At 45.6% G+C, this 24198-nt stretch overlaps 1 protein-coding gene and 1 long non-coding RNA gene across 4 annotated transcripts in view; both read right to left on the bottom strand.

The window, feature by feature from the left end:
- The window catches only part of GLRX3 (glutaredoxin 3), a 31907-nt gene that overhangs the window by 1808 nt on the left and 5901 nt on the right, over positions 1-24198 (bottom strand). For 2 of the 3 annotated variants that reach the window (XM_027960668.2, XM_042238949.2), the window contains exons 3-10: positions 15992-16066; positions 15113-15314; positions 10152-10324; positions 9599-9660; positions 7428-7485; positions 5791-5843; positions 3265-3304; positions 3065-3157 (exon numbers count right to left, since the gene is read on the bottom strand). In XM_027960668.2, the coding sequence (XP_027816469.1) occupies positions 3065-3157; positions 3265-3304; positions 5791-5843; positions 7428-7485; positions 9599-9660; positions 10152-10324; positions 15113-15314; positions 15992-16066 (756 nt within the window). Of the gene's footprint in view, positions 1-3064; positions 3158-3264; positions 3305-5790; positions 5844-7427; positions 7486-9598; positions 9661-10151; positions 10325-15112; positions 15315-15991; positions 16067-16229; positions 16319-24198 lie in introns of all 3 variants that reach the window. The other variant, XM_042238950.2, reaches the window with a different exon arrangement.
- LOC132658430 (uncharacterized) lies at positions 20306-24192 on the bottom strand. Its single transcript, XR_009598066.1, has 2 exons — positions 20698-24192; positions 20306-20664 (listed from the first exon to the last, which is right to left on the bottom strand). It is a non-coding gene; the product is annotated as an uncharacterized LOC132658430 (long non-coding RNA).

Genomic DNA, 24198 nt, shown 5'->3' with positions numbered 1-24198 from the left:
GCTGTTCACAGCTACTGTGGTCTACGTTTTTTCCCTCCAGAAAGGAGAGTTTACTGGGGAAATGATTCACTGTCTTCCTCAAGAAGCATGACGTCAAACCTGGAACTCAGCAGGAGACCAAACCTGGGCAGTGAAACCTCAGGACCGCAGCTCTCTGGGACTCGGAAAAGCTGCCAGCCCTCAGCGCTGAAGGCCCCCAGAGCCGGGCCAGAGCCCCTCCACGGGACGACGGCGTCAAGTCAAAACCTTAGAGGGGCAGCAGCAGCCAGCCAGCAGGTTATAAGACAACCCGAGGCAGCAGCACGTACTCCCTGCTTTCCACTTAGAGCATCAAGGCCCTGGCCTCCAACACACTCCTCCAAGTGGCCAGGCCAAGGAGGGCCTGAGCCCTGCAGCTGTGCTCACCCTCCTCCAGGAGGCCGCCCCGCAGCCGCACCGTTGCCACCGCACTGCAGCTCCGGGGGGTGGTTCCAGGGAGGCTTCCAGGATGCTAAAGCTGCAGCTGCCCCCTGTTGTCCTGGGCTGCCCTGGAGAGCTCCAGAACACATGTGTGCTACCAGGAGGGGTGCCCTACATTCTGGACTTGAAATCCTAAAGTCATGTCTATTTAAAATTCACTTAGAATTTACTTAAAGCCAGTATCTAACAGAAGCAGAAGATATTAAGAGGTGGCAAGCATACACAGAAGAACTGTACAAAAAAGATCTTCATGACCCAGATAACCATGATGGTGTGATCACTCACCTAGAGCCAGACATCCTGGAATGTGAAGTCAAATGGGCCTTAAGAAGCATCACTACGAACAAAGCTAGTGGAGGTGATGGAATTCCAGCTGAGCTATTTCAAATCCTGAAAGATGATGCTGTGAAAGTGCTGCACTCAATATGCCAGGAAATTAGGAAAACTCTGCAGCGACCACAGGACTGGAAAAGGTCAGTTTTCATTCCAATCCCAAAGAAAGGCAATGCCAAAGAATGCTCAAACTACCACACAATTGCACTCATCTCACACGCTGGCAGAGTAATGCTCAAAATTCTCCAAGCCAGGCTTCAGCAATACGTGAACCGTGAACTTCCAGATGTTCAAGCTGGTTTTAAAAAAGGCAGAGGAACCAGAGATCAAATTGCCAACATTCGTTGGGTCATAGAAAAAGCAAGAGAGTTCCAAAAAAGCATCTACTTCTGCTTTATTGATTACGCCAAAGTCTTTGACTGTGTAGATCACAACAAACTGTGGAAAATTCATCAAGAGATGAGAATACCAGACCACCTGACGTGCCTCCTGAGAAATCTGTATGCAGGTCAAGAAGCAAGTTAGAACCAGACATGGAACAACAGACTGGTTCCAAATTGAGAGGGGAACACATCAAGGCTGTAGGCTGTCACCCTGCTTATTTAACTTATATACAGAGTACATCATGAGAAATGCTGGGCTGGACGAGGCACAAGCTGGAATCAAGATTGCCGGGAGAAATAGCAATAACCTCAGATACGCAGATGACACCAGACAGTGAAGAGGAGCTAAAGAGCCTCTGGATGGAAGTGAAAGAGGAGAGTGAAGAAGCTGGCTTAAAGCTCAACATTCAGAAAACTAAGATGATGGCATCCAGTCCCATTACCTCATGGAAAATAGATGGGGGAACAGTGGAAACAGTGACAGATTTTCTTTTCTTGGGCTCCAAAATCACTGCAGATGGTGACTGCAGTCATGAAATTAAAAGATGCATGCTCCTTGGAAGAAAAGCTACGACCAATACAGACAGCACACTAAAAAGCAGAGACATTACTTTGCCAACAAAGATCCATCTACTCAAAGCTATCGTTTTCCCAGTGATCATGTACGGATATGAGTTTTGGACTATAAAAATAGCTGAGTGCCAAAGAATTGATGCTTTTGAACTGTGGTGTTGGAGAAGACTCTTGAGAGTCCCTTGGACTGCAAGGAGATCCAATCAGTCTATCCTAAAGGAGATCAGTCCTGGGTGTTCATTGGAAGGACTGATGTTGAAGCTGAAACTCCAATACTTTGGCCACCGGATGGGAAGAACTGACTCCTTGGAAAAGACCCTGATGCTGGGAAAGACTGAAGGCGGGAAGAGAAGGGGACAACAGAGGTTGAGATGGTTGGATGGCATCACCGACTCGATGGACATGAGTTTGAGCAAGCTCTGGGAGTTGGTGATGGACAGGAAGTCTGGTGTGCTGCAGTCCATGGGATCCCAAAGAGTCGGACACAACTGAGTGACTGAACTGAAAGCCAACCAAACAAGGAAGTTCATCATCAAACACATAGAAAAACAGAATCCTTGAAATACAGTGACAACCTGACAGAGGTCTCAGTTTCCGAGCATCTGAGACCAGTCGGGGACCTGGAGATGACCTCATGCAATCCTGAGGTCAGTGACCTCAGGCCTCAGTGGCACAGCTAGCAGGGCCAGGCCAGCACTGTGTCCCAGGCCCCCAGCCCTTAGCCTGGCACTCTTTACTCCATCACCGAGTACATGCGAGTAAGGCAACTGAAATGACACCAGAAAGTAATAAAATTATAGTAATATAAATGTAACATGGCAGGAGAACTTCAGAAGCAGATGCAAAACAAATATTTCTGGATGAAAAAACCTAAGATTCACAGACAAGAGGAGCCTGAAGGATACAGAAAGCATATTTAAATACGGACTGTGCAAGGAAATTCAAAGTAGAGACAGGGTGGAAAGAAGCTAAAACATGGAAGAACTTAGTGCCGTGTGAGTGAAGCAGGGGTGGAGCCTGGCCACGCCCAGAGCTGCTCTGAGTGCTGAGTCTCTCTGGGGACCCTGGCTGGCAGCTCCTCAGAACCAGAGCAAAGGACCTAGTGGGCAGGAGAGGCCATACAGAGGGGCTGATTCTGACTGGCTCCGGTGAGAGATAAGAGACAAGATATTCTTGTTGGAGAGATGGTAGCTCTGGGCTGGAGCGATCAGACACGAGGCCAGAAAAGGACACCAAGGACAAGTCCAGTGAAACAATAGTTTTCATCCACGCTCAGGCTTTCATTCCTCCAGGCTCCCAGTGATTCCTGACCTCACCTTAACGATGTCCAGTCCTCCGACAAGCTCCCCCTTCACATACAGCTGAGGGTACGTCGGCCAATTGGAGTAAGCTTTTAATCCTTGCCGAACCTACGGAAACAACAGGAACCCTGAAATCATCCTATCAGATTAGAATAAATGACAATCCTAATGGTTAAAACTAAGACAAAAGACAAAACCTAAAACACAGAACTTACTTCTTCATCCTCCAATATATCAAATGTCTCATATTCAATCCTACAAAAAAGAGAAAACATTTTGACAAGAAATACAGTTTTAGACAAAAATTATAAACTCTATTTGGTGTTTCAGAAACAGTCAAGAAAAGTAAAACTATTTCGATGCTAACAAAATTTGGGGAAAAACAAATTATTTTACTTCTTTATCTGTCTTGTACTTGACAGAATAAGTCATCCCAAAATAGAAATTTTTCTGGATTTTCTGCTTCGGGAGCAAGAGGGGGCAGCCTTGCGGCACCCAGGGATGGAGGCTGCGAGCTCACCAGCGGGGGGCACGCCCTCAGGCAGCTCCCCCGCTGGGAATGAGCCTCCCACAGAGCACGCAGAGCACGTGTGCTTTCCCCACGACGCCTGCAGCCAGCGCGAGGGCTGTGGCTGCATGCCGTGTCATGAGGCTGCTAGTATAAATGAGTGAAAATTCAACCACATCTACGCAGGAGGATTTTATTACAAGGTGGTCAAGGAACGAGTAAGCATGTGTGACTGGATCCCTGCAGGAAGACTGTGAGCGCATGTGCAATTTCAAACCCTGGCCAAAGAAAATGCCACGTATGAAAAAACGAATTTCGTTTTCCATAAAACCAAAGCCATTTTCATAGGGAAATCCTGTTTACTTAATACACAAGCTAAGGTAAGTCACTTCAGTCGTGTCCGAATCTGTGCGACCCCATAGATGGCAGCCCACCAGGGTCCCCCATCCCTGGGATTGTCCAGGAAAGAATACTGGACTGGGTTGCCATTTCCTTCTCCAGTGCATGAAAGTGAAAAGTGAAAGTGAAGTCGCTCAGTCGTGCCCGACTCTTAGCGACCCCATGGACTGCAGCCTACCAGGCTCCTCCATCCATGGGATTTTCCAGGCAAGAGTGCTGGAGTGGGGTGCCACTGCCTTCTCCAACTTAATACACAAGTTCCAAAGAAAACAGTCCATGATGCAAGAAAGAGTCAAAAAAAAGAACTTGACAGGATAAATCAGCAACAAGTATCAAGAATGTAACGTCTGAAAGAAGAGCAAAAAAGATTAAAAAAAGAAAAACAGAACCACACAGTATAAGTCTCCCTTCAAGTTGAACTAAAGAGGCAGATCTCCTAATTGACACAATATGAAAAAAAACACTGAGTTCTGGAACTGCCCCTGATACAAGGGATCCAAGAAGTGCTGGGCCTACATGTTCACAGGTGTGGCGAGTCACAGCTGCCAGAACACCTCCTGAAGTTCCCTGAAAGGGCGCCTCCCACGCCCCAAGGCACATGGGGGTGCTCAGCCCCTCGGGGCAGATGTCTTTCCTCAGAAGGGACAGACAAGAGCAAGGATGGAGGAAAGGAACAGAGCGCTAGAAGCGCCCCCCACATTCCAACAGCTCCAGCAGGACCACAGTCCTCCACGTCAACAGACCCTGGAAGGGTTCAGCCAGCCTGGAGTCGGGAAGGTACTCCGTCCCAAAGAAGCTCCCTGCTCTGGGGGAACTGGTGCTTCCAATCCAATCCAGCTTAGACAGACATGGGACAGAAAGTAAGTGATGGAGACTTTCCACCAAATACTTAGGCTGTAATGGGCCCAGAACTGTCCCATCCTGGTCTCAGAACCCCAGGGGACTAGCTGGCACTAAGGACAGGTGGCCTGAGGGTGACTCACAGGAGATGTGGCAAAGGGAAGAAAGTGACCAGAGCCGCGCCAGCCTCGACTGCAGCCCAAGGCAGCGTGAGGATGGGGCAGCTGGAGGCCGGAGCACAACAGCGACCAGTCTCTCCTCTGTGAAGCATCACAGTCACTTGAACAGAATGGCTGTTCTTCTTTTGTCCCGAAAGCTGCATTTGGGGCTGTGTTACTCCGCCCAGCCCAAGAATGCCCACACACTTCAAAGGTGACTTTTCCTGTCACGTCATAGGAGTCTATCTAAAGCTACAGTTAGAATCCTTACAATACGGAAAAGAGGCAGGTGAGAATAAGGAAGAAAAATAAGCAAAAACATTGGGCAACACAGAACATGTGCTAAGTATCTCTAAATAGGCGGTTTGACCACAATTCCAGTCTTCTTACCTGGCAGCTTCGTCACTGAGATCAAAAGCATGAGCCCCACAATCTGATTTACCCACCTCTCAGACTCAGATAACGGATCTTCCTGTGCTTCCTGTTTCACAAACTATTTGGAAGCTAGAATATTTTTTTAAGAAAATTAAAAATCTATAATACACTTTCCCTAAAATATCTTTATGCATGCTAAGAACTCAGTTATTAGTTTTCCTCTGGGAAAGTAGACAAATAGTTATCTCAATGTCTGCCAAAATACCTCCTTTATGTTACCAATAGGTTGACATTGGTCAAAAAAATTCTACTGTGGTCTACGTTAAAGCATTCATAAAATGCTACAGCAAAAATAAATAGATAAAAATACATGAACAGATATAACAACTGAGAAGAATCAATGTCAGAACAGAAAAGTTAGAATTTCTTAAATACATTCTCTGAAAACAAGATTTACTTACCCAGTACTATTTAGTATTTCCAAAATCTGTCTGCTGAAGCCACACTTAGCTTCCTAATTTAGGGAAAAAACACAAACTTCAGAATGCACTGCATACCGACACAGCCCTGGGCGCGGCCCTGCCTGAGGCTCTGCCGGGGGATGGCACTGCAGAAGAGGGCCGGCCCCCAGGGCCTCCTCGTCGCCCCTTCAAGAAGGACCCATCCAGACGTCCCCCCAGGCGCGCGGCCCCCAGCCTGACTTGGGCTTGTCACCCCCGGAGAGGACTGTGTTCCGACACTGTCACCTCGTGATCAAAAACCTCCCGAGTCAAACCCTGCCACCGCCGCCGCCGCTCCACTTCACGCAGACCCACAGCCGCAACGCCTCCTTTCTTACGTGGTTGAAATCATCCCTCTTCTAGTTCCACTTTTTAAACGTATGTTTACATTACGGAGTACCAAATTTTTATGAGGTTATAGAAAAGTCTAACAGTTTTTTTCATGCCAGAGGATCCCAAATCTCAGTCCTATAGAAAAGACTTGGCACCATGTAAACATCTTACCAGCACTCACAATTCCATTCTCAGAATTCATGATTACTTCCTGGGCTTCCAGGAACAAAATATAAAAATCTGCTTTAAATAACCTCCAAGAAGAAGAAAAAAGGTGACTGGGAATTGCTAACTTCCTCTCCTTTGTTTTAATAAATACAGTGATGCAGTCAAGGAATCTAGGTCCTAATCTAGTGACCCCAATATGGTGAAATGCGCATCACCACATCTTCCCAGTTACTATTACTTCCACTGTAACAGCTATGTTTACTAGTTACGTAAGCTGTACTAGCTACACAGATTTCCCAGAATGACTCTATATCATTCTGCCACCCACTAGAGGGGACCCTGAAGCTCTGGGGCGAGTGGCTTCCCCGACACACCCCACTGGACAGGTGAGGCAGATGGAACTGCCTCCGCCAGCCTTCCAGAATCCTCCTGTCCTCTGCCCAACCCTGCCCACCTCAGCACCTGGTTAGAACAAAGGAAGGTAACAGGGGCTGGCTTCTAGAGATCACCCATCTAATTCAAATACTCAGGATAGATGATTTTGATCAACTATCAGTAGAGGTGAGCTATCAAACTTGATATTCAGAATGAAGCAACATCAACACAACTTTCATCCATCACAGCGACAAGAACCACCCAATTACAAATAAAAACTGTCAAACCGTCCCACTCATTCATCAAACAAGTTCTGAGCCCCCTAGATACAGCCCTGTTCCTTTCTGCGTCGCCAGCACTTTAGACCATGGTCCAGGGCTGCAAACCAAGAAACCGTGAGGTTCCCAGCCCTGAAGTGCACATTCTGGGAATAGACAGCAGCTAATGGAACCGCCCAGTGCTAGCTAGCAGTGCTGACCACATCCACTGACAAAGTTTGGCAGCAGAAAGAAAGGCGCCCCGCTGAGATGCTGATGATAAAGTCAAGGAAAATGGAGATTACTTTGTTTGATCTCCATAAGCACCAATTAAGGCCTAGATAACTTCCTGATACCACTACAGCTTCATTAGCTAAAGCTAGGAAAAAAAGATTTAAGTGTCCCCTTGTTGCAGATGTTAACATCGAAAGAAATTACAAATAAAACCATTTTTGAGTTCTTTACCTGCTTGTTTCCTTTCATGAAGAGCATCACAGAAGCTTTATTTGTCAGTACTTTGAGCCTGAAGAGAGAAAATTGATATGTAAGGGCTCAGCTCAATTATTAACCGCCACTTTCGCTCCGCTTCGCAAATACCGTGCACATTTGAGGGACGGCAGGATGAGAGTTCACAGCACTGAGTGTATTAAACAAGCAAGCACACTGGCATTCCCCTTTATTTCACTGTCTCCCTAAGCCACTGTAAAACACAATATGGCTTTTTAAGGCAACAAATGCGCCTTCAAATTGCAAATTTAAGCCCATCAACTCACAGAACTAAAAAAATAATAATAACCAACTCAGTAAGGAATTGCTCAATAAGGGACGCTCAGGCTGAGCGCACCCAGAATTCCCAGAGCTAGACTCTGTGTCCTTTCCCATCACGAGGCCGGCACAGCCCCACACTCTTCAAGCCCACAAAGTCCCACCTGGAGGGAGACGCGCTCAGCATCAGTTGCTGAAGTCTAATGCTCTCCTCTCGACTTTATACATCTTTCAAACCTCCTGATCTAGCTTGCTGTCCCGAATGCTGACCATCTGCACACACCCTGGAGTCCACGGAGGATCTCAGGGCCCACCCCCATCAGGACCAGAGGCCCTGCGGGGGTCCCAGCACCGCACTCTCCTCCTTCCACACGCTTTGGAACACTCGCGGCTCCAAATCTCCTCAGAGGAAAATGGTCTCACAAATGAAGCACGCGAATCATGCACAAAGCTGCGTGACACACGCTTTCACATGGTGCAAGCAGCCACTTTTCAGGAAGCGCCCACGCCCTCACGTGGAGACCCAACTACTGGGATCCAGGGAACCGAAACAGGGCCCTCTGTCCCACAGAGACGCGGCCGAGGCTAGGGACTCGGGCCCCGACACCGTGCTTTCCAGGAGCCCTTTAAATTATGACTCTAAGTGTACTGCCAACTACCTTCCAACCAGTAACCTTCTGGTGCCTGAACACAGCACAGTAGGAAAGAGCGGCCTAATGAAAGCAGGGACACAGACAGCAGCAAAGGCACGCTCAACACAGAGGAAAGTAAGCCAAGAAAATCCAAGTGCGTCTGGAGACAGGCCTCTGAGGCCACGGCCCTCAGCGAGCCACCCAGGCTTTAGAGCAAACCCTAGCCCGGGACACGGGAGTGCCGCAGGGGCCAGGAAGGCACGCAGGGTGCACGGCGAGTGTGCACGCCACCTGAGTGTGCACGCCACCTGAGAGCACGTGGCACTTCCAGGTCAGCTCGACATCCACGCCAACTATGAGGAGCGCTGTACTAACCAACACAGGTACATGGACACCTGCAGGGAATCCCAGAATGTCAAAGGAGAGGAAAATCAGGAGAGGAAGTTTTACCTTAGAAACTCGAGCCCCAACCATGAATGGTTGATACGCTGCTATATTTCAAAATAAATTGCTTTTTAATCCTCTACACTAATATTTATTGTAACTACTTATTACAATTAATATTTACTAAAATTAAAATCCTACAGACCCAAGTCCAAACTTTCTATAAGACAGAATCTCTAAAAGCAGATTGAGACCCTTCATAAGACAAAGCAATTTCACAGTTCCAAACAAAACTTTCAATTTTAAGTTACCACGGTCCTAAGAATGGCAATGAGAAATCCCAGAGTCTCCACATGACCTCCACATTCAACATGCCGTCTATGGGGTCGCACAGAGTTGGACACGACTGAAGCGACTTAGCAGCAGCAGCAGCAGCAGCAGCAGCAGCAGCAGCACAGAGCTCTACCAAGATGGAGACAGCAGCCAGCCCAAGGCCATGACCCAGGAAAACACGAGAAAGCAGCTTCAAGCTGTGAGCAGAACTGTCGCTAGAACCTAACACCAAGACTGGAGCCCAGCTCCAAACTGCAGAAGAGAGCTGCAGCTTGGTCATTTCATGGTGACAGTGACATTTCTACAAAAACCAAGAATACCCTCCACACAATCATTAAACTGGTGCAAAATTTTCTCCAGTCCAAATGAGACCTTTCTAAGTTTGCATGGTTAACTTGTAACAATTATGACCTCCGCATACCACAGCACACCTCTGATTTCCACATACAAAGAGTAATACAAAAACTGAAAACTCAAGAATATTTTTAAATAACAGCAGACTGAAACTTTAAACACACTTACCTTTCCTCTAACTTGGGGGCTTTGGGGCAAATCGTATCTAGTTCTTTAGATGCTTCTAGCTCCTAAAATAAACACATATGTTTATTTATACATTTATTGTAACAAATCTCCTCAGTCATACCATAATATAAAATACCAGTGTATCACCTATTAGCAAATTCATTAGTGAATGTACGGGAGCGTATTGTACGGGAAATGTACGGGAAATATTGTATTTATTCCAGATTCATAAATGTAGATTCTACAAAAATGCATACTCTTGATTTAATACAGCACTTATAAAAGTTGCTTAAACATGGAAATACCAAGCCGGTGGCTCAGTGGTAAAGAACCCGCCTGGCACGGCAAGACACACAAGTTCGATCCCTGAGTCCGTAAGATTCCCCTGAAGGAAGAACCGGCAGCCCACCCCACTATTCTTGCCTAGGAAGTCCCATGGACAGAGGAGCCTGGTGAGCTGCAGTCCATGGGGCCCCGAAAGAGTCAGATACAACTTAGCCACTAAACAACAGTAAGCATGAAAACTCTCTACAACGGTCTTCTCAATTCTAACCTTGATTATATCAAGTCCTCCTATGAGCTCTCCAGAAACATAGAGCTGGGGATAGGTGGGCCAATTGGAATAGGTTTTGAGGCCCTGACGAACTTCTTCATCTGAGAAGATGTCGAAACTGCTAAACTGAATATTATGTTTGTTAAGAATTTCCACCATCTGCTTGCTGAAACCTGCACACAGAAAAAGAAAATAAAGAACTTTATTTCTCTCTCTCACATACACAGAATTTTATGTTAATTCAGAGTGTACTCTACCTGCTGAACACAGACAATCTGCCTCTGTTTTACCAATAATTTAATTAGCATGGCTGACTAGTGTGTAAGGAGGAAACCAATTCCAAGAACCCCTTCTCTGGCCTTGAACCAGAGTTTTTTTAAAGTGTGTTTATTTATCCGAGCTCCCCCTCAATGTTAGGTACATTTTCATAGCAGGGGAAACGGTGCCGGCCCAACAGCACAGACCTCAAGCCCAGGAGCCCAGCTCCGCTCAGCGAGCAGAGGCCCCGTGCAGGCCCGGAGGCCACCTCCCTCTCCTGCACTCTGCTATCAATCGGGAGACTGGCCCGGACACCCATTCAGTGCCCCCGCCCCCAGGCTCTGCTGTTCTGTGAATCTGTGAGCCGCAGCACTAGGCGGAAGAGAAAACTCTGTAACTGCCATTCTCCACGACTGGACCATACTGGGAACCCCAGTTCTGTCTGGTTTCTGTTGCTCTTTGACTACTTCCTGTGTCTCCATTTCAGTAGTCCTCCATTTTCATCATCCCTAAATAGAATAAATTAAAAATCAAGAAAGCAATATGTTCTCCTCTAGTCTAAAACGCCAGCACATTGAACTTCAAAGCTGTCTCCTCTGCTGCTGTATATGAACTGTCAATACACTGGCAGTATCCTTTCTCATCCCGTGTCATTACCTGACAGTTTCTTTTCTAAAACTGTTTCTATTCCCCAAAGCATGTGATGTGATTTCTTTTTTTTTAACCACACTGCAGTGATGATCTTATGTTCCATGATTTCATTACACTTTTGTGACACATTTTTGTTCTGTGCTTTTCTGACACCATTTTCTTATTATGACATTAGTACTAAAGAATAAGAGTGTGCATATCAGTCTTTTATAAACCTATTTAGTCTTGTCTGAAAAGAGGGCATTTTTCTCCCTATGAGCTGATTCTTCCTGACTGTTTTTCAACACTCTGTACTCCACTCTTTCACACTCCATCATTCTTCTTTCCAAATCCAGCTGTAACCCACTGGAAAACAAACTACTTTTCAGATTCAAAATTCCTAGAAGGTAATAGCATCTGCAATTATTTTTAAATACAATCAAATCATGAATCGGCTTTACCTGATGTCATGCAAAAGCACTTGTACTATTAAAATGTGGATCTATAACTGAGCTCCAGACATTTTGAGGTCTGCCATTCACTGAGATGAAGCACCAGTGTTTATTTGTATAGCACGTAAGCTGCTTTTCCTGCAACTGAAGTGTTAAGTTCATGTACAGCCTGAAGTAAAACACTGATTCTGAAATTTTTTCATTCATCTGGGAGTTCATTAGTAAACAGCTAACGGCTGATTGCTGATGGTTATTCTGTTGCCAATATATTAACTCATTTCTACTGTAACTGACTGAGGAAAAGCTTTAGTTTTGCTTTAGGCAACTACATGCAGACTAGAGAGATTGACTGGTAGTGTTTCATTTTTAAGGGTTAAAGTGGCAGACTGGAAATGTTATGCTTAAGGATAAAGTAGAAGACTTTATTTTAATAACAAAATAGTTACACACATTTTTTTAAGAAAAATGCACGAATGCAGTGAAACTATTTAGAACTAGAAAAACCATGTTTAACCGTTATAGAACCACCATTTTTCTCCACAATCATTTCCACTCATGACAGAGGACATGAAGACGGAGCCTAACTGCCACACTTCATCACTGTCTAAGAACAATAAAGCCCTAAAGAATGCGCTTCGGAATCTGTAACGTTTCCATGTTTGATTGTAAAGGTGAAACCCAATTAGATGACTCACTGTAGGAGAAATTTCTGCACTGTGGTTCAAACACCTTTTGCTTCACTAAAAGCGCCGTCAGAGGAAACAGATGCAAGAGCTCCCAGATAACTTAATTAGCCCGCAAGATCAAGGATCTATCATTCTGTTTTAAAAGATGCGCATCTCAGTGTGCCTCAAAAATCGCCCTACAGCACGACAGCCTTCTCTCCTGTCCTCCTGGGCAGCACAGACAAAGGGCAGTCTAATCCTCTGACGACTGAGGCCCTATCAGCATGCCAGGCTCCTGAGACAGGAACCATCCTACAGGTAGGGCCCAGAAGTGAGGGGTGAGAAGACAGAGGTGTGTAGCGTACACCTCTGGGTGTACACAGGGGCTGGGCTGAGTCCAGGGAGACCCCAGGGCAGACCCTGAAGCGGCTGTCAAGGGTTCCCTGACAGAAAGTTTAAGTGTTATCCATTCATGGTTTTCTGTTTTCCTGAAAGCAGGGTGTAGACCCGCTAATCAAAACTCAAGTGTGGCTCTATTCCCAAAGGGAGTCCAAGGGAGCAATGCGTGTTGATGACAGCAGTGCTTTCAAAGTGAATTCTGTGCAAAGTATGGAAATACCAGCCACCTGAGTTCATGAGAGCTGATGGCCATTCTTTTATAAAGAAGAGTCTGCCTAGGCCTCATCTCTAATGTACCGTCAGAAAACCAAAAGCAATTTTCCACTACACAAGCTCAGAAAGGAAGAGGGTAAAAGAGAACAGTTTCAAGACAAAGACAGTGTCTGGAGCCATGCACACAGACAAGGGCACACAGTTAGAGAGCAGCGCCAGTGACGGAGGCGGCAGGGCCCAGGCGCAGCAGAAGACCCCAGTTAGGCCCTCACTAGACGCTTCTGTAAAGGATACCAATACTCCAAAATAGTGTTTACTATGTGTGACAGAAAGACATGCTGTCACAGAAACCAAAATGCTGGGAAACAGAAAAGCCTACTAAAATGTGGTTAAAAACATTCTAAATAACATATGAATAATGAGGAATGAAACTGTGTTTATCATATGTATGTAAAAATCTTTTATATCGCCCAAGTAGTATCTAAATGTATATAATATAGTGTATATGATAGTGTATAATATAGAGCAATAATATATTGCTCTGAAATGTTTCAAAGCTTCTTTTTCATTCTAACTCATTATTTGTACAGCCTTCTAAATGCCACTCAGGCGGTTAATATAAAGATGGCTAGAAATACCTCATAAATTCAGCCTAATAGAGTAAATGGTAAGCAGAAAAATGATTATTTCTAAGTGTGATTCTATTTTATTTGAATACTCCTTCCGCATCTGGATGGCTCTCCAAGGCTGACTCCGACCTCTGACACTACGAAGAACTGCAGGCGTGAGGAAGGCGGCCGACTTGAAGCTGGAGGCATCAGGGCAGGCACAGTCAACAGGCGGCCCGCCTGCCGGCATCCGGTCTGCGAGGCATTCCAGGACATCCCCTTCCCCTCTGCCGCTTCGGACCACCTTCCCCAGCTGCAGTTTCACCACCCGCCAGGTTTACCTGCCAGGGAATCTCTTCATTCAGAAGAGATTAAGAGAATATCAGTGTTTTGCTCCCGAAGAAGATACCATGCTACTGGTTTTACTGTGGGCCTACTGTGCATAACCTATCACACAGGCTGCTCCGCGCCGTACAGCCTGATGACGGTCCTGACTGGGACCCACGGGACTGCTTGTCGTGAGGTCAGCACAGAGAGTGCCAGAAACAGTGCTCCTGCCTGACAGGGAGAGGCAAATCAACATCCATTAAAAACAACCAACCAACCCACAGAGCCTCTCTGTGGCTCCCTCTGGTTAACGCTCACACAGACTAAGTTAGCCTTTCAGTACATAAACAGCAGGCATCTGACATGTAAATGCTGGCAAGGAAAATTTTCAAGCAGAACTGAGAAAGAAAGGAACCTTTTCTTTCTCTAAGACAGAATTCACCATGAAACTTTACATTTAAAACTAGACATTTTTATAATTTAATAGGTAATTTGCTAACTATACAGGGAAGAATTTACAACTAACTTTACAGTGGAAGTTGGTGTATTTATAAAGTCACACTGGACATGCAGTAATGACATCAATAACACATTTAATTTCCTTGCCACCTATCTTTAACAAATCCCTCCCGTGCAGTTGAAGGCAACATCCTTAGATTCTCAAGAGCATCATCGAAAGGCACTAACTGCTCAATTACGCAGCATAATAACGTTGCACGAAGCCCAGTAAAAGGAACACAACATAATCCAATACCAGAGGGGCCAGGTAACTCGGAAAGTGACTTAAGGACACAACTCCACGCATATCTGAGGCAAGACGGTAAGAGTGACTGTAAGCCACAGGATTAGGAGTCTTTAAATCCCAGGCAGCAATGAACTGGAAATGACGGCAATGGGTGAACAGTGTCATCAGAAGCTGAGAGGCAACAGGACAGGCAAGAGCATACAGGGTGGACACTGGAACGCTACCGCCATTCTGTGCGTTTCTGACCTGCTGAATCTGAACCATACGCATAAAAGGAGGCTGCCAAGAAAGAGAAGGTAAGTATTAAGGGCAAAGTTAACTGAACAGACCAAAAGCCTATTCATGGAGACAGCAATATGGTGGCCAGGACTCAATCCCAACTCTGCTACTCAGTGACAGCAAATCGCCCTCACCGGGAATTAGGTAGACAACAAAGGTTTTGAATTAGATGATTTCCATGATGTCTTTTGGTTCCAACATTCTCCAGGTCTTCACTGCAAACAAGTCCTCATCGCCTAACTACAGAGTCCACTGGAAATCACCACCTCTCTGCTCTTCTAAGGGTGTCTGACCGCAAGCATCGGTAGGTGTCCAGCACCGTCCGCACAGAGCACGTGGTCTCGAGCCCAAGCCCTGTGCGGCGTGGCTCGGAGCAGCCCCTTACCGCAGCGCGGCTCCTGAGGCGTCCCCTTCATGAACAGCATGCAGGGGGCGGCGTGGGTTAACTTCTTCAGGCGCAGGCTGAGGTCCTCCTTCGGGTGCTCCCTACCACTGGGCGAGAAGGAGCCACTAGACGCGTGTCGCTGAACCTTTTTGGTCAACTCTGGGGCATGGGCACCATCTAATCGGTCGATTTTCTGAGAATTCTGAAGGCAAAGAAGTCAGTCAGAGTATGTACACATTCCCTCACCACCTAGTTTAGGCTCCAGCATTGTCACAAGCACAAGTCCATAGCTCTAGCCAGTATTTAAAGAGGTCAACACTATCACTGGAGAAATTTTTTAAAACTCGGATTGCAAACTGCCTGCTATGCGTGTCAATTTTAGAAATAAATAGTTGGTTTCTTTTTTCCTTTTTGGAAACACTGGGAAAGCAGCACTACTCCTCAAACCTGATCAGAAAGGCTCTCCCCACCCTCGCTGCGGTCAAGCTATTATGAAGTACAATGAGGCACCTGGGGAACTATGGTGACACCCAGGGGTGCCCAGAAACACAGATTTGCACCCACTTCCTAAGAGAGTCATTAATCAAACCAGAAGCAGCAAGACGTTTCATCATATCCAAGCACATGCCCCAACCAACCAACTGCTGACCCAGCTCAGGGAACACTCTGGGTTTACAGCCATGGCTTCTGGTGGCTGGACCTCCACAGTCCATGTCACCTTCCCAGGACCCCAAGCGCAGGCAAGCAATGAGACTACAAGACAGGTCGAGGCGAGGAGCAAGCAAACACCTAGTGCTCAGCAATCAGGAAAGGGTGAAGGAACCGGCAAAGACAGCCCCGCAGCACACAGATAATCTCTTCCACCGTTTTTATCCTTACCTTGAAAAACAGAAAGGTGGGAACAGAACTAATTTCATATTTCTCAGATACTTCAGGAACAGCTTCCGCTTCCAACTTTAAAATAAAAGAATTTAATCGTGATTAAAAAAACGTCTTTTCTTTTTAACTACTTCAACATGTAAATCAATTTCACATGCATTATCCCTTCAGGTAGTTGACGTTTTTAAAGAGTACAGTACAAAAGTTTATGACACATTTACATTTAAATGAGACTCACTGGGCTGGCATGTCATCCACTGAGTCTGCGGTGTCAAAACAGGTTCAGAGGTTTTTATTTTGTTGCACATTTCAAAAGATGCCTGGAGGCTGTGAATAAAATTTTTGGTGCACTAGTGACCTAGTAAATTTTCAATCATATGCAGCTACTACTATATTGAAATCCATAAATCACTGACCCCAGTTATGTCATGATTACAGTGCTTATTTTCTGCCCACAGCAATTTGTGCTGTTTGCTCTATTGACTAATTTCAGGAGGCAGTACATCATGACTGACAGTTGCAGCCTTCTGCAAATTATGAAGCAAAAAGGAGTATTTCTTCAATAAACTATTGATGTCTGATAAATTTTACTTTTAACTCCTGCAAGGCTGCTGAACCCTAAGCAGATAGTTATCTTGCTAGGTTACTTGCTTCTGGGTCTGTTCATACATTTAAATGCATTTTAAATAAGATGACCACATTCTATTTGAAAATCTCCTTGAAGCCCTTCAACAAGATCTGATGTGATATCTGACACATAAATTTAAACATATTTATTAGTAACACGCTCTCTAATAATGAGAATAAAATTACTATAAGCTTTTTATGTGGACTTTATATGCTTTGAGAAAAACCAAGATATATTGTGTTTTTCCCTCACAGGACTGTCAATGTTAATACAAACTTTTAAAACCAATAAAAATCTGTATCCACATTATACCTATAGGAAATAAAGTTTACTGATAAATTATGTTATTAAACAGTTTTTAAAATATATACACTGTGTTTTTCCAAGAGTGAAAGATTTCCACTGGGCTTAAAATACTGTCTTTATCCAGAGCTTTAACCAACCCACTGTTTCTGTCCATGGGAACGGCCATGACGCCGCGGGAGGCTGTCCTATGCCTGTGGCTCGTACCGTCCATCTCGTATATGCTTGGGTGCTCTTTTACCGCCTTAATTCTATTTCCTTTAGAACACCCTTTTGAAACTGTTTTAAATTATTTTCTTTTTTAATGTGAGAAACCACATATATTTTAAAATCAATGTCAAGTGTCCAATAAAACTGAAAAAAAGAACAAAGAGAAGGTTAAGCATTCGGAGACAGCTATTCAGAAGACACTCTTTCTAAGTCTAAGGAACTCCTGCACCATATTCTTTCAGACAATTCCACACCAGATCAAAGAAGGGCAGAAAGGTGGTGGCCGAGGCAGCGCTCCCCCCCACACACACACACACTCTGGGCACTGGGCCAGACTCAGTGACGATCCCCTTCACTCACACTCCGGGATTCTAACAGAAAAGTAATACGAATCAAAAAACAGGTGCTACTAAGTAGAAGCAAGATAATAAAGTCTTAAACAGAACAAACAAGTCACATCCTGACTCATAAAATCAAATTCCTATATGCTTTTAAAAGCTGATCTCTTCTCATATTTCTGCTGGTTTCCAGTAGGGCCCCTTACTGACAACTCTTCCGGGAAGCAAATGATGCTCTCAAAATTCCTGCTGAAGCCAGGAGGATCACTACACGTGCCTCCCCTCAAATGAGCTCCCAGAAGACGGAGCTTAATAAGACAAAGGCAACAGTGACAGGCAAATCCTCCTGAGTCCAGACCAGGAGGGCCATTAAAGGCAAAGCTGCTCCCCAGAATAGCAAGGGCAGCTGAAGTCCGAAACCCTTCACAGCACCAAAACTCCTTGGAAATATTTCTCTTGGATGTAAAGCAACATAACAGTTACAACAATGGAAGTAGAAGATAAATGCATACATATTCAAAACTTTTAATTTCAATTTTCTTCTGCATCCTGAAGAGACCAAAGATGACCAATAAGAGCTACCTTCCTTGGAGGCCTGCTCTGTGCTATACACCAGACTTGTCACAACCTGGAAAGCAGGGGCCACGTTATCATCTCAGCTCCACGGGGGCCGAGAGAGAGGTCACTGCAGACACAGTCAATTAGCAGAGCTGAGAAACCAGCCCATGCCTCCCTGACAACAAACCCTGTGCGTTTCTCATTGTGCTACAGTTACCTTTTCTACCACAGCAAATAAGAAACATCAAATTTAAGAGACAGGATTATATGTGACTTCAGGACCAAACAGACATGGACACTTCCAGAATGGGTTCCCAGCCGGAGTGCCTTGGGGGAACCACGCACTTCCTACACCTAGAATCTCAAATTTGGACCCTTCCCACTCAGGGCGCTGTGTGTCTGTGGAGGGGGGAGGAGGGCACGGGAGCTCTACTACAGCAGGATGAATCCAGAGGAAAGGAATCTCCATCATCTCCTTCAGTATATCAGGGGTCCCCAAAGGCCACCGCGATGGCAGTGGCTAAGAGCTGTGGTGCATTCTAAGCCAGACAGCATTCTGAGTGCATTCACGTACTGAGCTCATTTAATCCTTACAGTGAGTGTGTGAGGGAGTGTCAGTCGCTCGGTCGTGTCTGATTCTTTGCAACCCCATGGAGTGTAGCCTGCCAGGCTCCTCTGTCCATGGAATTCTCCAGGCAAGAATACTAGAGTGGGTGGCCAATCTCTTCTCCGGGGAAAGCTTCCCAACCCAAGAAGCACAGCCAGGTCTACTGCGCTGCGGGCAGGATCTTCACCATCTGAGCCCCAGCGGGGCCCTCACGGCGGGTGCTGCCATCACACCCCGTTTCTGGGTCCCTCACTGCTGAGCGGGGGCCGAGGCGGTCTGGCTCCAGGCACAGTCCACTCTACACAGCCCTGTTAGCACCTCATCAGACCCAGCGGTGCCTCCTTGTCTTCTCATTTTACTGACCTCTCAGTCTCAGTCAGCAAGCGTGACCACAGCTGCCTTCTCGGGTTCCCTTCCCTTGGCTTTCCGTGTCTTCTCTTCCTCTAACTCCTGGCCTGAGTGTCTGGCTTCTTCCTTCACCTTTGCCAACCACAACACTGCTGCACATCCCAGGACTTGGCTCCGTGCCTGCTTCTCTTACCTACGCTCACTTTCCTAGTAGAGTGGTCTCAGGCAACACCCTGGCTCTAAGGAACTCCAGGACGGCACCGCCACCCAACCTCTACCCAGGACAAACCTCTCCCCTCACCTCCAAGCCACACACTCGACATCTGCCCGCAGATCCCCACCAGATATTTCCCACTGCACCTGTTCCTCCCCAGGGCAGCCCCGATCTCACTTAATCCACCGAGCCGCTCAGATCAAAAAGGAGACAACCTTAACTGATCTATTTCCTCCACCCTGACATCCAGTCCACCAAGAGGTCTCCTGGGTGCCCCTCTAAAACATAAGCCGACGCAGACGACCACAGCATTTCAACAATCTCCCCACTCATGTCCAGGAAATCTCTTCCCTGGCCTAGTGAAACAGCCTCCTAAGTGGGAGACCTGCTTCTAGTCTGCACCCTTACCCACTTCACACCGTCCTCCACGTGGCAGCCACAGTCATCAGCTCAGGAACCAGACTGCACTTGCAATAGAACCAGAACTCGACCACGGCCCACAAGGCCACGTGGCCCTCCCAGCCTCCGCAGCTTCCGGTCCGGGCCTCGACCCCTTCCCTCTTCTCCAGCCCCGCTGGCCCGCCCACTGCTCTTCTGAGGTCTGCCTCTGCTAAGCCTCTACCTAATGGCTCTCTGCCAGCTCTTCCAGTGACTGTCATATTTGCGTTTTTTAACTCTCACTTGTTAGATACACCCTCTCAGAATCACCTACATAAAAGCACCCCGCCTACCTAAGGCCGCCTCCTCCTCACAGCCTGCCTATTTATTTCTTTTGCTGAACGTCACACCGCCTGAAATCACCTTGGTGCTGTGTTACCCATTTATTGTCTACACCCTTACTGTTCTGCATTCCCAGTAACTAGCATCCGGTGTGGCGTATAATTAAGTGTCCAAGAAACAGAATTCTGAACAAACAGTAGTCACTATTCCCAAGCCAGAAACACAAGTGACTGCTTGCCAGTGGCGGCACTGAGGCTCCAAGGTAAAGGCAAGAGTAAGGAAACGCGACCTTTCAACGTAAAGCAACTAGACTTCCATGACACTCTGGGACACTGTTATGCCTCATACAGGACTTCTTTCCACTCTGTGACATGCTACAAAAGGTGAATTTTTCAAAGTCAAATTCTTTGTTTGCCAGAAAGTCAAATATAAATTTCAAAATAGTACTTTAATGAACATTTCTAATAACTTTTTATAACACTTTGCCAAACTTTACCCAGTAACAGCTAATAAACTATATATATATATTTTTTTTTTACCAAGACAGCAGAGATTAAAACTAGGTTGTTTTAAGATTTAACCATCCTACTAGAATCATCTGAGAGACATTTCTATAGTTCCTAAAAAATGGAATCCTATGTATGCTCTATAAGACACCAAATAAACTGATTGATATTCTGACACACACAAAAAACAAGTTCAGATAGTCAGCTGATACCTGATACAGCCAGTTAGCCGATGCCATACCTAGTTATACAGCCAGTTAGCTGATGCCCATACCTAGATATACAGCCAGTTAGCCAATTCCTAGTTAGACAGCTAGTTGGCACCCTTCTGGAGACTGCCCTACATTTTCTGCTTACACACACTAATCGTACAGATTATTTAGAATTTAAACAGTATTAGCTACAGAAATTATCTACACTAACTGTACAGACCTTTAGAAATTACAGTGTAAGCTGTTCTTTAAGATGGTTGCACATTTAAGAATATACCAAACTATAAAGATTCCTTTTTAAGGAATCAAAAAAAAATTTAAGTAGGTAATTCCTTCTGTACCCTTGACTTAATATCTGAAGATATAATGCACATAAAATGCAAGAACAGCTACCATACAAATAAGATTAATAGTAAATGAAATACAATAATATAAAATCCCACCAACCAGGTGGTTGCTAAGTCTGACTTCAAGGACAAATTTCTGTACCAAAGGGCAGTATATGGTACATTGAGTATCAGAGCCTGGTAGGACTAAGCTAGAATTAGGGGGAGGGAATAAAGAGGAGACAGGGCTGGCACGTGAGGTGGGAGCCACCTGCACAAAGAAAAGCAACTTAAACAAACCAAGCAAGCATGGTAAAGGCCGCGCCCTCCAGCGTCTCACCACCGAGTCAAGAAGGCGGCGCAGCAGGGGCACAGCGACAGAGCCAACGAAAATACGGGAGACCCCCTGACAGTCCAGCCAACGGGGCAGACTGAGCTCAGAAAAAGAGGAGAGGGACGAGAGTCACGGAGGCGCACAGAAGACATCGCACAGAAGGGATCTGCTTTAAATCATCGCGCTGTACACTTTAAATACACGCAACCTTACTTAAAAAGCAAAAGCATAATAATGCCAAATATAAGAATTTAAAAATAAATTGCCACTCCTAATTTTTTTTTAATGGCTTTGATTTGGACCATGAATTTGACCAGTGGCCCCAATTTCACCACCCAAAACTATTCTTCCTCTGTCCCACACCACCACCAGACACTGTATCTTGAAATAGTCTACTGACCAAACAATTTTGATTTAATGATAAATGTGTATTCCCATTGCAGTTAAAGTGCTAACAAACTGACTTCACATAATTTGAAATGCAAAGACACTTGACATCTTAATTAGCTATTTAATCTTATTCTGAATAAATGCAAGGTTTCTGTGGGACCTCGAGCAACAGACGTAACTAGTGTGCGTCCTCCAAGCCCTCGGAGGTGTGAGGTCAGGGAAGAGCCCAGCCCCAGGCCCTGACTGGACCAGGCAGCCAATGCAGGCGACCACAACGGCAGGCGTCCAGGAAGCGAGGGGATTCAACGCAGTAAGTGAAATCTTGCCTTTCAGCAACCTATTCCAATGGGCACAAACTACCGGGATTGAAAAACAAAAAAATGTACGCTAGGTTTTCTCAGATGTTATTTTACCATCTTCTACAAAATAAGGAATTGATGATCACCAAACTTTAGAATCAGAGTATTAAAAACACAGTGTTTAAGATCGTCCTATGCAATGACTCTGTAAATCTAAGTCATAGATTGAACTAATCTCTATACTTCAAGTCAAAAATGCCAAACAACTGCAGTCGTTAAAAAAAGAAAAAGACCAAGAAATCACACTGTAAGAAACAGAGGGACAGGACGGCGGTTCTCTGGACTGGAAGTCACAGAGCTCTCACTGAGCAAGCTGCCTTCAGCTGGACCACACACCCCTCCTCTGGAAAACGCCATCGCCGCTCTCCAGTCCCTCACCTCTCCTGGGCTGACCACGGCTCAGCACTGCGGCCTTTAATCACCTACTTTCCGAACTCCATGCAAATGACCTTCGCCTCTGAAGATGTCTAAGAAAAGAAAACTATGCCACAGGCTGACTTCCCAGAAAGTAACACCACCTGAGCAAACTACCCATGTAAACCTGTCACCCTCTCTGAACAGCAGGTACAGTCCGGGCAGGTATCCCCAACAGATACGGGCTCCCAACCCTTGCTTGCCGAGACACTTAAGCACTTGAACAACTTAAAATCTCACTGCCAAGTCCGGTACTGATGTGAGAAGTAATTCTATAGTCACTTTAAATGAATCATTCAAATGGCAGCTAAGAACAATGTGTTACCTAAACCAGCAACAGGATACGCATAAAAGCAGTCTCACAGCAATTACCGCTGTCTCGATTAATCTCACGACTGAAATGTTTAATCATTTATTCCACTTGTAATCGTTATCTTTTATCACTGACCGAACATGCAGTTTTAATGTCCACTTCTATTATTTATATTGGACATTTTAAGGTTGTATTCTAAGGTTACATTACACATTTCATTGGAATTTTAAACAAGTCCTTAAATTTTAAAAAGCTAACTATTCATACATGCTCTATCTGCATAAGGAAACACTGCAAGGATTCATACAAGATTAATGCAAGAGCTACTCGTGGGGCGGGACGGCGGGCTGGCGAGGAGTAGGCTGGGCCTTCTCAGTGGGCTTCTTCCTGCACTGTTTTGATTTTGAACCATCTAAACGCAATCAATACCTGTTCAAAGGACACATACTTAAACAGAAACTGTCTGAAGAGTGTATCAGCCGCTATACAAATAAATTAATGTGTCAGAATTCTGGGTCTTCAGTTTACATAAAAAGTGGCACACACACAAATACAGCTGACATCACTTTTGACTCCATATACTTGCCAACACATCCTCTAGCTATTCTTTTTAAAAAATCAGGCTTTGGGGTTTTGTCTGCTTTTTTAAATCCTAAAGATTCAGCTTCTGAATACAGGGTATGCCTCCCTTCCCAAAAGTTCATTTCTAAAACACTCAACTCACATGTTGGCCATGTTGTCTCAATTAAGTCCTGACTGATACATTAAATGTACTAAGACCAAGCGAGCTCGTTCGTAACTCTCACTGCCCTAGACCTGCCTACCCAGGAAGGATGCCAGGAATGAGGAGGCTGGAGCAGAGCAAGGACGAAGAAGGCCACACGCAAAGTGAGCGAAACAGGCAGCCGGGGGAGGCTGCTTCCTTCTCCCTCCGCTTCCACAACGTGACCCAGAGACCCTGGTTTCCCTGCAGGCCCGCGTCGACCGGACCCCTGGCAGCAAGCTCTCCCTACTCCCCTGCTCCCTGCAGCCCTCACACACCTTTCTTGAATCACTTTCCATGTCCCACTTAGCTTTTCAATGAAGCAAGTCTTGTTAACATCTCTACTGCACAAAACCACAGTTACCCACAATGAAGGATCTTGCCTGCGAGTGCCCACGTAAACCCTCTCCTGACTGCCCATCCTATCCTCCCACCCAAGCGTGTATTCAGGAAAGTGTAATGAGTTTTACACCACCCCCCGCTTGAAAAATATAAAACCATTTTAAGATTTTTTAAGAATAATCTACTGTGAAAATAACAGATCCCAACACCACCTCTGAATATGAGGAATGCCACACCGCCACTCCTTTCTATGTCAATAAAATGTAGTCTATCCCATAAATCAGAATTAAACTCCTAAGACGTGACACTGGAAGCACAGTAC

The sequence above is a fragment of the Ovis aries genome, chromosome 22 (genome assembly GCF_016772045.2).
Source record: "Ovis aries strain OAR_USU_Benz2616 breed Rambouillet chromosome 22, ARS-UI_Ramb_v3.0, whole genome shotgun sequence".
In the NCBI taxonomy this organism is placed as follows: Eukaryota; Metazoa; Chordata; class Mammalia; order Artiodactyla; family Bovidae; genus Ovis; species Ovis aries.
The sequence above is the reverse complement of the archived record's forward strand: the minus strand, read 5'-3'. Positions and strand labels throughout refer to the sequence as shown.